At 35.0% G+C, this 15133-nt stretch overlaps 1 protein-coding gene across 3 annotated transcripts in view; it reads right to left on the reverse strand.

Annotated features, from left to right (window-relative positions):
- Nucleotides 1-15133, reverse strand: part of PCCA (propionyl-CoA carboxylase subunit alpha) — a 383508-nt gene that overhangs the window by 247923 nt on the left and 120452 nt on the right. For all 3 annotated transcript variants that reach the window (XR_009049065.1, XM_057707846.1, XM_057707845.1), the window contains exon 8: nt 13945-13981. Coding sequence is in view for 2 of the 3 variants with exons in the window: in XM_057707846.1 (XP_057563829.1) it covers nt 13945-13981 (37 nt within the window). In the remaining variant the exon portion in view is untranslated. The remainder of the gene's footprint in view (nt 1-13944; nt 13982-15133) is intronic.

A 15133-nucleotide genomic window follows, 5' to 3' on the forward strand; every position in this document is an offset into this window, starting at 1 on the left:
GGAGCCTGTGCTCCACAACAGGAGAAGCCACTGCAATGAGGAGCCCACGTGCCACAAAGAAGAGTAGTCCCCGCTCTCAGCAACAAGAGAAAGCCCATGTGCAGCAACAAAGACCCAACACAGCTAATAAATAAAAAATTAAATAAATAAATTTTTAAAAAGAAAGAAAGAAAGAAAGAAAAAGAAAAAGGTAAACAAATTGGGAAGGAAGAAATAAAATTTCATTAGCAGGAAATAAGACTGCCTATGAAGAAAGTCTCAAAGAATCAATAGCCACCACCAAAAAAAAATCTTCTAAAACTAATGTGATTATAGCCAAGTTACAAGATACAAAAGTTGACTACATTCCTATATACCAGCAATTAAAACTTGAAATTAAAAACACAATATCATTTACATTAGCACCCCCCAAAATAGGATACTTATGCATAAATTTAACAAAATATGTACAGTATCTATACGTGGAAAACCACAAAACTCTGAGGAATGAAATTAAGGAAGATCTAAATAAAAGAGAAAGATTCCACATGCATGGATAGGAAGACTCAACATTGTTGAGATACCAATTCTCCCCAAGCTGATCTATAGATTCAATGGAATCCCAACCAAAATTCCAGCAAGTTATTTTGTGGATATCAACAAACTGATTTTAACATTTATATAGAAAAGCAAAAGACCCATAATGGCCAACACAATATTAAAAGAGGGTAACAAATTCAAAAGACTGACATTACCCAGTGTTAAGACTTACTATAAAGCTGCAGTAATAATATCAGCATGATAATGGTAAGAGAATAGACAAATTAATCAATGGAATAGCAAAGAAAGCCTGGAAATAAACCCACACAAATACAGTCAACTGATCTTTGCCAAGAAACCAAAAGAAACTCAATAGAGAAAGGATAGTCTCTTCAACACATGGTACTAGAACAACCGGACATGCATAAGCAAAAAAATAAATCAAGACACAGTCCTTATGTATTCACAAAAGTTAACTCAAAGTGGATTGTAGACCTAACTATACGATAATAAACAATAAAATGTCTAGAAGATAAATAAGAGAAAATCTAGGTGACCTTTGGTTTGGCAATGATACCAAAAGTACAATCCATGAAAGAAAAACATTGATAAATTCGACACTTTTGCTCTTCACAAACACTCTTAAGAGAATGCAGACTCAAGTCACAGGCTAAGAGAAAATATCTGCAAAACATATCTGATAAAGAACATATATCTAAAATATACAGAGCTCTTAAAACTCAACAATAATAACCCAATTAAAAAATAAGTAAAAATTTGGACACATTAACAAAGAAGATACACAGATGGCAAATAAGCATATGAAAAGATGTTCAACATCCTAGGTCATCAGGGAAATGCAAATTAAAACGAGATACACTACGCACCTATTAGAATGGCTAATATCCAAAATACAGATAACACCAAATGCTATCAAAGATGCAGAGCAACAGGAGCACTTACTCACTGATGGTAGGAGTGCAAAGTAATCCTACCTAAAGCTAAATATAGTCTTACCATATGACCCAGCAGTTGCAGTCCTAGGTACTTACCCAAATTACCCAACTGAAAATTTATGTCCACACAAAAACTTGTACACAAATGTTTATAGCACCTCTATTCATAACCTCCAAAAACTAGAAACAACCAATATGTCCTTCAAAAGATGAATGGATAAACAAAACTGTTGTATATTCATACAATGGAATATTATTCAATGATAAAAAGAAATGAGCTATCAAGCTACAAAAAGACATGGGGGAAGCTTTAAATGTACATCGTTAAGTGAAAGTAGTCAACCTAAATTTTATTGTATGATTCCAACTACATGACATTCTGGAAAAGGCAAAAGTATAGAGACAGTAAAAGAGCACGTGTGTTGGGGTTAGGAGGAGGGAAGGGAGGGCTGGACAGGTGAAACACGGGAAGCTATTTTGCATAAAACTATAATATACATATGGTCATTATGTATTTGTCAAAACTCACAGAACCATACAGCACAAAGGATGAATCCTAATGTAAACTATGGATTACAGTTAATGATAAATGTATCAATGTTGGCTCATTAATTTTAATAAATGTACCACACTAATTCAAGATGCTAATAACTGGGGAAAGCAGAGGGCTGGGATAAAGGATGTATACGGAACTCCATGTCCTATTTCTTTGATTACTCTGTAAGTTTAAGTTGTGCTTTAAAAAAAAAAGTCTGTTATACAACAACTTCCCACTGACTATTTTACAGTTGGTAGTATATATATGTCTGTGCTACTCTCTCGCTTCGTCTCAGTTTCCCCTTCACCCCCCGCCCCCTCCCATACCTCGAGTTCTCCAGTCCATTCTCTGTATCTGCATCCTTATTCTTGTCACTGAGTTCATCAGTACCATTTTTAGGGAAGTTGTTGTATAACAAAGGGAGTCCAACTCGAGGATGGAAGATGCCTTAGAGGACTGGGGCAGGGAGGGTGGGGGGGACTCGAGGGGGGGAGTCAAGGAAGGGAGGGAATACGGGGATATGTGTATAAAAACAGATGATTGAACCTGGTGTACCCCCCAAAAAATAAAAAAATTTAAAAAAATAAAATAAATAAAATAAAAAGTCTGTTAATCATTTTAAAAGGTTAGGGGGCAAGCATTTGAAAAGACAGTTCACAAAAGAAGATTAACAAATGGTCATTAAGCATGTGAAAATATGCTCAATAGTATTAGGTGTTAAGGAAATACAATGCAAAATCACAATGAAATGTAACTACACATCCATTAGAATGACTAAAATTAAAAAGACAAGCAATGTCAAGTGTTTTGCAAGGATGGAGTGACTAGAACTCTTAAACCCTACTAGTAGAAATGCAAAATGAAGGAATGGACATTTTTTAAAAGAACAGAAATTATCTGTATCTTAACTGTAGTTACATTTATTAAAATTCACTAGCCTATACACTTAAAATAGGTAGATTTTATTCTTCATAAAGCATACCTCCATAAAAATAATTTTTATGAAGTAGTCAGACAAAAAGAAGACTGCCTACAAAGTAACAAAAGTTAGACTGAGAACTACATCTTCAATAGCTGCAGAAAACAATACAAACATTGCAGCACTACAGCACTACACTGATAGAAAACTACTGTCAACCTAGGTTTGCATACACAGCAAAGCCATTTTTCAAGAAAGAATGTAATAGTACCATGTAAACAAAAACTGAGTTAACTACCTGTAGAAATTTCTAAGGGGTAAATTCCAGGAAAAACAGAAATAATCCTGTTTGCAAAGGCAGGGATGAAAAAAGGAACAATGAGTAAAGAAAATAAACATTTGGGTTAAGCTAAATAAATACTGGCTGTTTATATCCTATGATAATGTCTAATTAGTGGGGTAAAGAAATAAGGAAATAAAATATAAGAAAGCACTAAAGGAGTAAATCTTTGGTAGGAGAATAAACCGTAGATTGAATTTTAAAATAAGTAAACACTTTAAAAAGTTTAGGATACTGAAGAACACCTGAAGAAATGTCTCCAAATTGAAGCTTCTACAGTAAACACTTAAAGAATAGAAATAGAGTACAAAATTTCCATCACAGTGCAGGGGAGTAGAAGGAAAAAACGAAATAAAAAAGAACAAGAGAGATTTTTAAAATAATCATCATCAAAAAGAAGTCAAGAAACGAGAGAAACTAGAATCCAAAAAGTAGAACAAACCAAAATTAAAAGCAGACAATATAAATAAATCAAAGTAAAGCAGTATACAATAAATGTACATGGACTAAATTCTCTGGTTAAAAGACAGTGCTAGTCTGAATAGGGGAAAAAAAAAAACCAACATCAGTCCATACATTTAAAAGAGAAACACTTCAAACAATAGTCCACTGGTTGATAGGAAAAAAAGAAAAAGAAAAGAAAAAGGAGGAACATAGAAACGACCAAAATAACCTGGTTTAGGCATATCAATAAAATCAGATTTGAAAGCAAACCCAAAAAAAGCCACTACACTTTGATAAAAAGTAAAATTAGCCAAGAAGACATTGATATATTACCTATTAACTTATCTTAAGGCTAAACAGAGGCAAAACCCAGCAAACAAGAAAACATCGGGAATCCACTCTTTTAAAACTTGATCAAACAGCCAAAAACATGACTAGAAAATTTGAGCATCCCAATAGGCAGATTTGACCTATTGCTCAACTATAAGACACAGCATACAATAATGTGAGAATAGGAGACTTCCCTGGTGGTCCAGTGGTTACAACTGTGTCTTCCAATGCAGGGGATGTGAGTTCAATCCCTGGTCAGGGAGCTAAGGTCCCACATGCCTTGCAGCCAAAAAACCAGAACACAGAACAGAAGCAATATTGTAACTAACTCAATAAAGACTTTAAAAATGGTCCACATCACAAATATACACATGTATGGAAGTTGTATTTAAAATGATTTACTCCTGGGGACTTCCCTGGTGGCACAGCGGTTAAGAATCTGCCTGTCAATGCAGGAGACACAGGTTTGAGCCCTGGTGTGGGAAGATACCACACGCCACAGAGCAACTAAGCCCATGCACCACAACTACTGAGCCTGCACTCTAGAGCCTGCAAGCCACAACTAGTGAAGCCTGCACACCTAGAGCCCACAACAAGAGAAGCCAACACAATGAGAAGCCCGTGCACTGCAACAAAAAGCAGCCCCTACTCTCTGCAACTAGAGAAAGCCCATGCGCAGCAACGAAGACCCAACACAGCAATAATTAATTAATTAATTAATTAATTAATTTTAAAAAACAAAGTGATTTACTCCTTGGCCATAAAGCAATTCTCATGAAATCAGAAAGATTCTAAATAAAAAAGACCATATTCACTGATCAGAAAGCAATTAAATTAGAAATATAATAAAACAAAAAGTTGAAATTGTTTCAGCTATTTTAAAATGTATTCCTAAATAACATGAGCCAAAAATTATAACAGAACTCTCACCAGTGGGAAGTGAACATGTAGAATGAAGAAAAAGTAAATTTTTGTTGTTTAAGGTCACAGGGGAAGGGCAACAGAAGTGTGTAAAACTAGAGCTCTGATAAACTAATGACAATTGCATAGACCCAAAAAAAGATTAGCACGTAACTAAGTGTTCCAAGAAAATATAATACAAAGTCTACTAGGCAATTTGGCTGCCATGCAACACTTGGCTACAGTAAAAAGTTCCTACTGTGAATACAAACAAGGAGACAGCTTCAAGCAATTTGGGAAAATAAATTTCATCATCAATGTATTTACCATGTTGTGTTTATTTGGTCATAATGTTCCACTTTTTCCTGTTGTCTTTTAATTACAAATTAGTTATATAGTTAGTTTAGTTCTATCATTATCAATTTACACATAGTTTTGGTATATCTTTGGGATAGCACACTTCAGACTGAGGTGATGCATATCTGTATGTGTCTGGGGTCTATAATTATCCAGTAGCTAGAATACAAACATATATGTGCTGCAGTCCAACTATGAATTATTCATGTCTCTACTACTTATTGCAGATACACACAATCTCTAAAAAACCTACCTATAAGTGACCCTTATTATCATTGAGTTTTTACCACTGGAAAATGAAAAAGTGTAGTGGGCACAAGATATTTTGCCTTTCTTTAGACATGCACACATAAATACATAAATAACTATATAAATACACTGAATTTAAATAAGAATGAACCAATATTATACACATACAGATATACTCAAGCTGCGTTATAAGAAAGCAAACCAATACATAACAGTACTTTGTTTTAATATGGCAAAGAATGGCAATTACATTTTTTTAGAAAAACTGATCTGGTTTACCTATTCCCTCTACTCAGGCAAATAAAAAATATTGGGTTGGGACTTCCCTGGTGGCGTAGTGGTTAAGAATCTGCCTGCCAATGTAGGGGACGTGGGTTCGAGCCCTAGTCAAGGAAGATCCCACATGCCTCAAAGCAACTAAGCCTGTGCACCACAACTACTGAGCTGGCGCTCTAGAGCCTGTGACCCACAACTACTGAGCCCACACACCGCAACGACTGAAGCCCACGAGCCGCAACTACTGAAGCCCATGTACCTAGAGCCTGTGCTCCACAACAAGAGAAGCCATGGCACTGAGAAGCCTGCACACCACAACGAAGAGTAGCCCCCACTCACAGCAACTAGAGAAAGCTCATGCACAGCAACGAAGACCCAATGCAGCCAAAAAATAAATATATAAAAATACTACATACACATATATTGGGTTGGCAAAAAAAGTCTTCAGTTTTTAAGTAAAAATAAAAGACACATTTTTCATTTTCACCAAGAACTTTACTGAACAACATAGTCACCCTTTTGTTCCACTACCTTCTGCCATTTTCCCAGCAACTTCATAATCCCATCTTCCCAGCAACTTCATAATTCCATCTTCCCAAAACTTTCTATCTTTTTGAGCAAAGAACTTTTCCAGGTGTCTTTTACAGTCTTTCAGGGAATTGAAAATTATTCCGTTAAGCGAATTTTGTAAAGACCGAAATAAATGGAAATCTGAAGGTACAATGTCTGGTGAATACAGCAGATAAATCCTAGCCAATCTGTAATAGTTTTTGCCTGGTCATCAAAGAAACATGCGGTCTTACATTATCCTGATGGAAGATTATGTATTTACTGTTGACTAATTCTGGAAACTTTTTGTCAAGTGCTGCTTTCAGTTGGTCTAATTGGGAGCAGTACTTGTTGGAATTAATTGTTTGGTTTTCCAGAAGAAGCTCATAGTAGAGGATTCCCTTCCAATCCCACCATATACATCACCTTCTTTGGATGAAGACTGGCCTTTGGTGTGGTTGGTAGTGGTTCATTTCACTTGCCCCAGGATCTCTTCCATTCCACGTTATTGTACAGTATCCACTTTTCATTGCTTCTCACAATTTCTTTTAAAAATGGAATGTTTTCATTACATTTAAATAAAGAATCGCATGTGGAAATGCGGTCAAGGTTTTTTTCGCTTAACTTATGTGGAACCCAAACATCAAAGCGATTAACATAACTAAGTTGGTGCAAATGACTTTCAATGCTTGATTTGGATATTTTGAGTATGTCAGCTATCTCCCACATGGTTTAACGCTGATTGCTCTCAATTAATGTCTCAATTTGATTGCTATCAACTTGAGCTGGTCTACCCGACCGTGGAGCATTGTCCAGCAAGCAATCTCCAGCACGAACCTTTGCAAACCACTTTTGACATGTTTGATCAGTCACAGCACCTTCTCCATACACGGCACAAATCTTTTTTTGCATTTCGGTTGCATGTTTACCTTTCTTGAAATAATAAAGCATAATATGCCGAAAATGTTGCTTTTTTTCTTCCATCTTTAATATTAAAATGGCTACACAAAAATTCGCCAATTCTGATGTCTTTTTTTAAATGCACGCTGATATGACAGCTGTCACATACAATCTAACAAAATTGTTTTGAATGAAGTTAAAGACAACTAAGTGCTACTAGAGGCATCTTACGGAAAAAAAAGAATGAACCTTTTGGCCAACCCAATACTAGATCCCTAACTGATTCAGGGCTTGGAAACCAAGCACACTTCAATGTATAGATTAGAGCACAATGGGTTCACAGACAGAAAGTTTCCAAACAAAAACCAAAGGCTTACTGTCTTCACATTACTGTCCGAACACTATACAGAGCCTTTTGCAATAGAGTGATAGAAAAAAGAAAAAGTATGCAAGAATGAACTACAATAAAACAAAAAGAGAGGCAGTGGGAACAAAGATGACTTGGTAAAATACAGTGAGAGAACTTGTGAAATCATGCTTAAACCCAAAATGTGTATACTGGAGTAACAAAAGAAAATGTAAGTACCCAAAACTGACAACGGGAAAGAAAGAAGGGATACAGAACACACGTTCCCAACTCCCAGGGACTATCAAATGACCACATTGCTTCAATAAGAGGAAAACTGCAAAATAAAAACCTCATTCTTTAACAAATTTTACAAAGAATACTTTAACACCATTTTCTTCAACATAATTTTTCCTTCGGCATTTCTTAATAAATCTCCTAAATAAATAAATTAATTAATTAATAATAAATAGTAAATGTATCTTCTACTGAGGACCGAATTGGAAAGTGAATTAACATTATGTAAGATTATGAAAAAGGTATAAATTGTAATATTTTTTCAAAGGCTTCCTCAATATATCTTTAACCGCAAAGTCACACTACATGTGAAAAGTTTTCTAAGCAGCATGAAATAAATAAAAGAAATAAAAGATTTCGGGGCTTAACTAAGTATTTCTATCCCTCTCTAGCATGAACAATTTGTTCTTCTATATAAAACAGCAAGAGCAACTTTTTTTTAGCATTATACCATGCCAAAAGGAAGATGAGAAGAGGAAAAGGACAAGGGAAAAATAGTCAGGGCAGAGAAGAAGAGACAGCGCAGTTCCTACACACATCAGAGACAGAGGCCAAGGCAGTAGGAAGAGACTATCCAGAAGAAACACATGGGAGAGCATAACTTGCAGAGAACATAAGATGTCACAGCCAAGGTTAGCGTGAAGGCAACATGTTTAAAATAATCAATACATAATGTCTTTGTCTCTTATGACAGTTTTAGACTTAAAGTCTATTTGGTCTGATAATAGTGTAGCACCCCAGCTCTCTTCTGATTATTGTTTGCAGGGATATCTTTTTTCATCGTTTTGCTTTTAATCTATTTCTGTGTCTGGATCTAAAGTGAGTTTCTTAAGAGATAGCATATAGTTGGGTATAGTTGGATCATGTTTTGTATCCATTCTGCCAGTATCTGCCGCTGTGAGATATCATTTCACACATGCTAGGATGGCCATATTTCTAAAAAAAAAAGCAAAACAAAAAACCAAAATCAGAAAATAACAAGTATTGGCAAGGATGTGAAGAAACTGGAAACCTCATACACTGCTGGTAGGAATGTAAAATGATTCAGCCATTGTGGAAAACAGTTTGGCGGGTCCTCAAAAAGTTAAACATAGATTTACCATATAAACTAGCAATTCAACAACTAGGTACATACCAAAATAACTGAAAACAGGTACCCAAACATATACATGTATATGCATACTCACAGCAGCACCACCTATAACTGTGAATAGGTAGAAACAACCCAATGTCCATCTGCAGGTGAATGGATAAACAAAATGTGGTATAAACACACAATGGAATATTATTTAGTCATAAAAGGAATGAAGTACTGATATATGGTAAAACATGGATGAACTTTGAAACCATAACTCTATGTGAAAGAAACCATACACAAAAGGTCACGTTTTTATGGTTCCATTTATATGAAATATCCAGAATAGGTAAATCCATAGAAACAGAAAGTAAACTGGTGATTGCCAGGGACCAGGAAATAAGGAGTGAATAGTAATGGATAAAGAGTTTCTTTCAGGGGTAATGAAAACATTCTGGAATTAGACAGTGGTGATGGTTCATTAATCCTGTGAATATACTAAAACAACACTGAATTGTACACTTTGAAAGGCCGGATTTTATACTATTTAAATTTTATCTCAATTTTTAAAAATCTAATATTTAGATTTTTCATAAAAATTTAGAGCAGGTTGCCTCTACACCTAGGGGGATGGGTTAGGACTGACATGGAAGCAGAATGAAGCAACTTTCTGGGGTGACAGTAATGTTCAATGTCTTGGTGGGCTTTTGGGTTACATGGGTTGGGTATACATATATCAAAAACAGCAAATACACACTTCAGACTTGCTCACGTTACTGTATAATACAAATTTTGCCTCAAAGTAACCAAACTGTATACAAATACTGAATTAAGTTAAAAACACGTATGTTGAAGTATTTAGTGGGATGCATACTGATATTTGCAACGTACTTTGAAATGCACCAAAATTAAAATGGATTAACAAATGGACAGATAAGCGACAAAGCAAATATAGCAAAAGATTGATAGTGGAGTTTTGGTGTTGGGTATACAGGTATACACCGTAAAAGCCTTTCAAAACGTTGTATGATCAAAAATTTTCAAAATAATACATTGAGGAAAAAGTTAACAGACAAGAAAAATGTCCAAAAGTCATGAGTACTTTGCAGAGATTTGGAATATGGTTATAAAACAGAATGAGTGCTAATGTTAGAGTGTCTTTTCTTGAAGATCTGACATTTAAGTCAAGATATGAAAGGCTACAAAGAGCCATCTATATGACGATATCAGCAAGAGTATTCCAGGCTTCCCACCCCACCCCAAAAAATCTTATTCTAGAGGCCCTGAAGTTTGATGCGTTCAAGAAAACCAGTGTGACTGAAGTATGGTAGGTAAGGAAGGGAGTAGTATAAAATGAGATTGGAGGGAAAGGCAGGTGTCAAATTATTTAGGGTCCCACAGTCACAGTAAGGAATTTTAATTTTATCTAGGTGCAATGGAAAGTCATTAACAGATTTAAAGCAAGGATCAATTGGGTGGGATGAGATGGGGTGTGTCATTATTCAGAGTTTTAAGATATCACACAGACTGCTATGTGAAGAATGGCTTTGAAGTGTTTAAGAAAAGAAGCAGAAAAACTATTATCATAGTCTCTGCAAGAACAATGGTAGTTTGGAGGAGAGTGTTGGTAGTCAAGATAGTGAGTAGTGAATATGGGAGATATTTTGAATGAAGACTTGACAGTATCTATTGACAGACTGACAATAGGATGACAAGGGCACCAGGATAGATCTTGGGTTTTAGCTTTAGCCACTGAGTGAATGGAGTGACATCTACTGAGACGTAGAAACCATGGGAGAAGCAGGTTCGGAGTATGGTGGACCTGAGATCAAAAAATTTTTTACTTAAATTGTGTATGATTTGTGACTACGAGAAAGATAGGCAAAAGAAAAAAGAACCAGAATAATCTGGAAATTGTTAAAGGACAGGGTTCAGATTTACAATTTCTTTTCCTTTTAAGAATCGATTTTGGCTTGATTGTATTAAGGGCCTTTGATCCAGTAAAAAGATCAAACTTTAATGCAAATCACGCTCACGGATTGCTGTTGTCTATCTCTGGGGTTAAAGATAAACTGGGGATCAATAGCCCTGTATCTTTAAACTTAGAGAGGTCAAAGGGAAAAAATCAGGAGTGAGAATGAGGGAGACAAGGAAGGCCAAAAAACAAGAACACAGAAGTCACATATTAAGTCTTAACTGTCTCTCACCCTGTCAATGATAAGAGACTGTCCGATTCTTAAAGTCCACATATAACATGATTAAGTGCCTTATACTATTTTACACCAAGTGGTAACTCTAATTTTAGCTCTCAATCTCTAATCCCATTAGTTTACCAAGTATATTGAAAAATCCATGGTCTTTGGTGCTAAATGACCCTATATTTAAAGTATCCCATCACTCAGTAGCTCTGTGACCTTGAGCAAATTACTTACCGTTTCTAATCCTTAGTTTCTTAAATGTAAATGAGAATAATTAACCCAAAAATTAGCATTAGAAATAACATTCACAAAGTGCCTGCTACAGGGGAAAAAATGCTCCATAAACAAGAGCTACTGTTATGCAAAAGGCACCTAATTCATCAATGCTCAATGCAGTGGTTTCCTCCTCTGGCCACACAGATCCCTGTTTCCAGAAAAGAAGTACAGATATGAGAGAGAAGGGAACCACAGAAAAGACGATCAATTTCACTTTCACCGTGTAACACAGAAAAAAGTAAAACAGAGAAATCCATGAATGGGTATGACAAATGGACCATCCACAACTTACAAATGGCTAGGTTGGAAGGTCTGATTCTAATTCATTTGTTTAGAACGGGGAACATATTTTCGCAGGGAATCAATGTTCAATTCAACTCTTAGAAAAACTCACAAGAAGCCATCAAAATCCTAATGTAGTTAAAATGTGATATATCTCAATAAAATTAGTAGAAAAATAATGAATCACCAAACAATACAGAAAACCAAGAAACTCTAATAATATGTAATTTAACTTATTTTAGAAGCTGGCACTTGAGGGAAAAGGTTTTATGGCAGGTTTCAGTAGTGATTCAGAAGGGGTTCTCAGGGAAATTCGAAAAGCTTTATAAGGCTGATGACCCTGGTTATTTATTATGTTTTACTTCACCTCAAATTTTATGGCTTCCCTTTCTTTCAGCATAAGCAGAACACCAGCGCTCTTATACTTAATAGCCATGACTGCGATCATTCATTTCACAAATGAGAAGGAGCAACTGGGGAAGAATTAGAGGAAAGATAGGAAAGAGGAAGGACCATAAAGGATGTGCCCAAATATAAAGAAAAGAGCCCTAAATTGAATTAGATAACCTCAGTAAGTAAAAAAACTAAAGGGAGAGGGGCTTTAAGTACAGCATTACAATATTAAGGGAGGAAAGCCAAGTGATGAGAACTGGTCAGAGTCCCATCATGATTAACCAGTTATTTTAAAGGTCACATTTTTTTTTTTAAGTGGAAGACAAGACATGAAAGAGCAAGCAAAGCAATCTGCCATTTTACAAGGGCATTCTCAAGAGTTGAAGATTCATAACTCAAACTGTGACACACCAATGTAATTCAAGATTTCTCTTAACCCCTTTTTATTTCTCTAAATTCCTCCAAATATCTATTCTTTCTATGTAGATACTACTGTGATAATAGTATTATTATGTCCCATTATATAGATAATAATAATACCTAAACTAGAACTAGAAAGACGACTTTTGACATTCAGAAGCACACAACAGAATAAATTATTTTAGGAAAGACTCTTCAAAAACCAGCAGGTATGTTATAGCCTCTTAGCTATGAGGAACGCCAGTGATTTAAAACCACAGAGACAAGCTTTTGATTTTCTTAAAGACATAAACCACAAATCAGTTCCATGTAGTCCAACTTATAATCAGAATCTAGCAAATCTTCCTGAGAAGGAATGAGATGCTTTTTGAAACTGTTGATGAGCCTGAAGAAATGACGAATAAAGAGATGTTATAATCTGATAAAATAAAATTTTTTAGGGCCTGGTCTTAAGTCCAGGACATATATCAGTCAAATCAGACAAAACAAATGCTCTCCAAATGAATAAAATAATTCTAAATTACCAATCTTAATGAGAAAACAGGACTAAAGAAATGTAGATGCGGGATGCTGAAAAGCTTGGTCTTGTCAGTGCAGGAAAGCTGAGATGTTGGGAATTCCTAACTACCAAGCAGTGTCTAATTTCTCTCATATACCTACAAATTTCTGTCAAATGTAAACAAATATGAATTGATTAATAAAACTGTAAAGTTATTTAACAGCATTACTAATCCATGATAACGGTATGCCCATGCATGTTCTTAATTAGCAGGTACTGAAAATACAATAGTTGTCAAGAATGCCAGGAATATTTCTGAAAATAAAAAGTCACGAAGCACTGCCCCAGTACAATTACACATAAAAAAGGCAAGTAAAGCAGTCATTAAAATGTCCTTCAGTTTACCTTCTACTCCAATTTAGAATATTCTGTTCTAATTTCTCACATTCTATTTTCTCTCTCCTAGCAAGATTTTTAAGTTGATACTTAACAGCTTAGGAAAAAAGTAAAAACTTAAAGAGCCTTGTCAAATATATCTTCGTTTTAATCATATAGGTCCTTTAGTAAGTTGAATTCAACTACATATATATAAATTTACATTACATCCAATCTCAAGTACTATTAAGACAATTCCTTCTTTTAATTAGCTAGTGATTTTATCTTACAAAAGAACAATAATGAAGGTCAAATTACTCTTTAAAGTTCACTTTAATAATAGAATATGGTAATTCCTCTGATAAATCCTTCCAGAGGAACAAGCAATCAGAAACCTGAAACTATTAAACTATGATTTGCTCTATGGGAATTACTTATTACATGTTTACTCAACCATATCTGCTGAAAGACATAGAAACTCTACCAAAGTTAATTTAAGAACTTACCAATTTCCCTTGCAATTCTGACAGCTTCATCTGCATCCTGTAAAAGCAGGAAATGAGACCCAACATTAATCCCATCAGCCACTGCACAATGTCTTTAGGGCAGTCATATATTGCACTACTGTCTCCTCCGATTCATTTAATGTTCAATTTTACAACCTTCTAACTCTTTTCATTCAGAGAAATGTAAAATTAATACCATAAGTGGAATGTAAATTCTACCTCACCATTATTATATTAAGAAACTCAAAGCAGTTTGAATGAGCTGGCAGGAAGCACTACCAGAATTGCCAAATGATTTGGTGCAGTTGCTGGGATTTAACGGCAGAATTTAGATGTTTACAATCAATACTGAACCATAAATCAGGTCATTAAAGCTTGTCCACAGCCAGCTTGTTTCTGTCTCTGATATTTATATGTCATGTTTTCCTTGATTCTGTCAGCAGGGGGAGTTGATTCTCTATTGTTTGGGAGGAGCTCAACAGATTTTCCAGAAACAAAAAAGTAAATTTCCAGTATCTAAAGGAACTGCCAGTTGTTCCACCCAAAAAAAATTCTTTTAGTAATCTCCATTAATTTTTCTTTTTTATTTCATCCTTTTTTTCAGGTACATATTTTATTATCTTTACCAGTTACATCTTGTTAACATAAATTAAAACTTCAAATTCAATGAACCATCTAGTGGGGGGAAAACTTCCAAAAAGCCACGGAAAGAAAATGCATTCTAAAACAGTACAAGGTAACACTGTAAATCAACTATATACTTCAATGAAACTTTTTAAAATAAAAATAAATAAAACAGTACAAGGTAAGAGTTTATGACTGTAAGGATTAGTTATTGCTAAATATCAACCAATGCCACTGAATGGACAACAACCTCCCTTGAATCCAAACCATTTCATTGATCATTAACTCTCACCTAACACGCCCAACATAGGGCACTCCTGATACATTTCCCCCATAATAACAAGCACAGAGAAAGCTGAAAAGATGTTAAATCCAAGTAAATTCTAGTAAACTTAACTTTTTAAATAACTCAGTGACACAAACTAAACCATCACAAGGAATGACATAATGTTTTGAAACCACTAGCTAGTAAGAATGCCTGAATTTTTAGAAAATAACTTTAAAATATCAAAGTAAAGGCTGGTATTTCTTAAGCTTTTAAGCTAATACTTTAAAAATGTAGGGT

The sequence above is a fragment of the Hippopotamus amphibius genome, chromosome 14 (assembly GCF_030028045.1).
Source record: "Hippopotamus amphibius kiboko isolate mHipAmp2 chromosome 14, mHipAmp2.hap2, whole genome shotgun sequence".
Taxonomy (NCBI): domain Eukaryota; kingdom Metazoa; phylum Chordata; class Mammalia; order Artiodactyla; family Hippopotamidae; genus Hippopotamus; species Hippopotamus amphibius.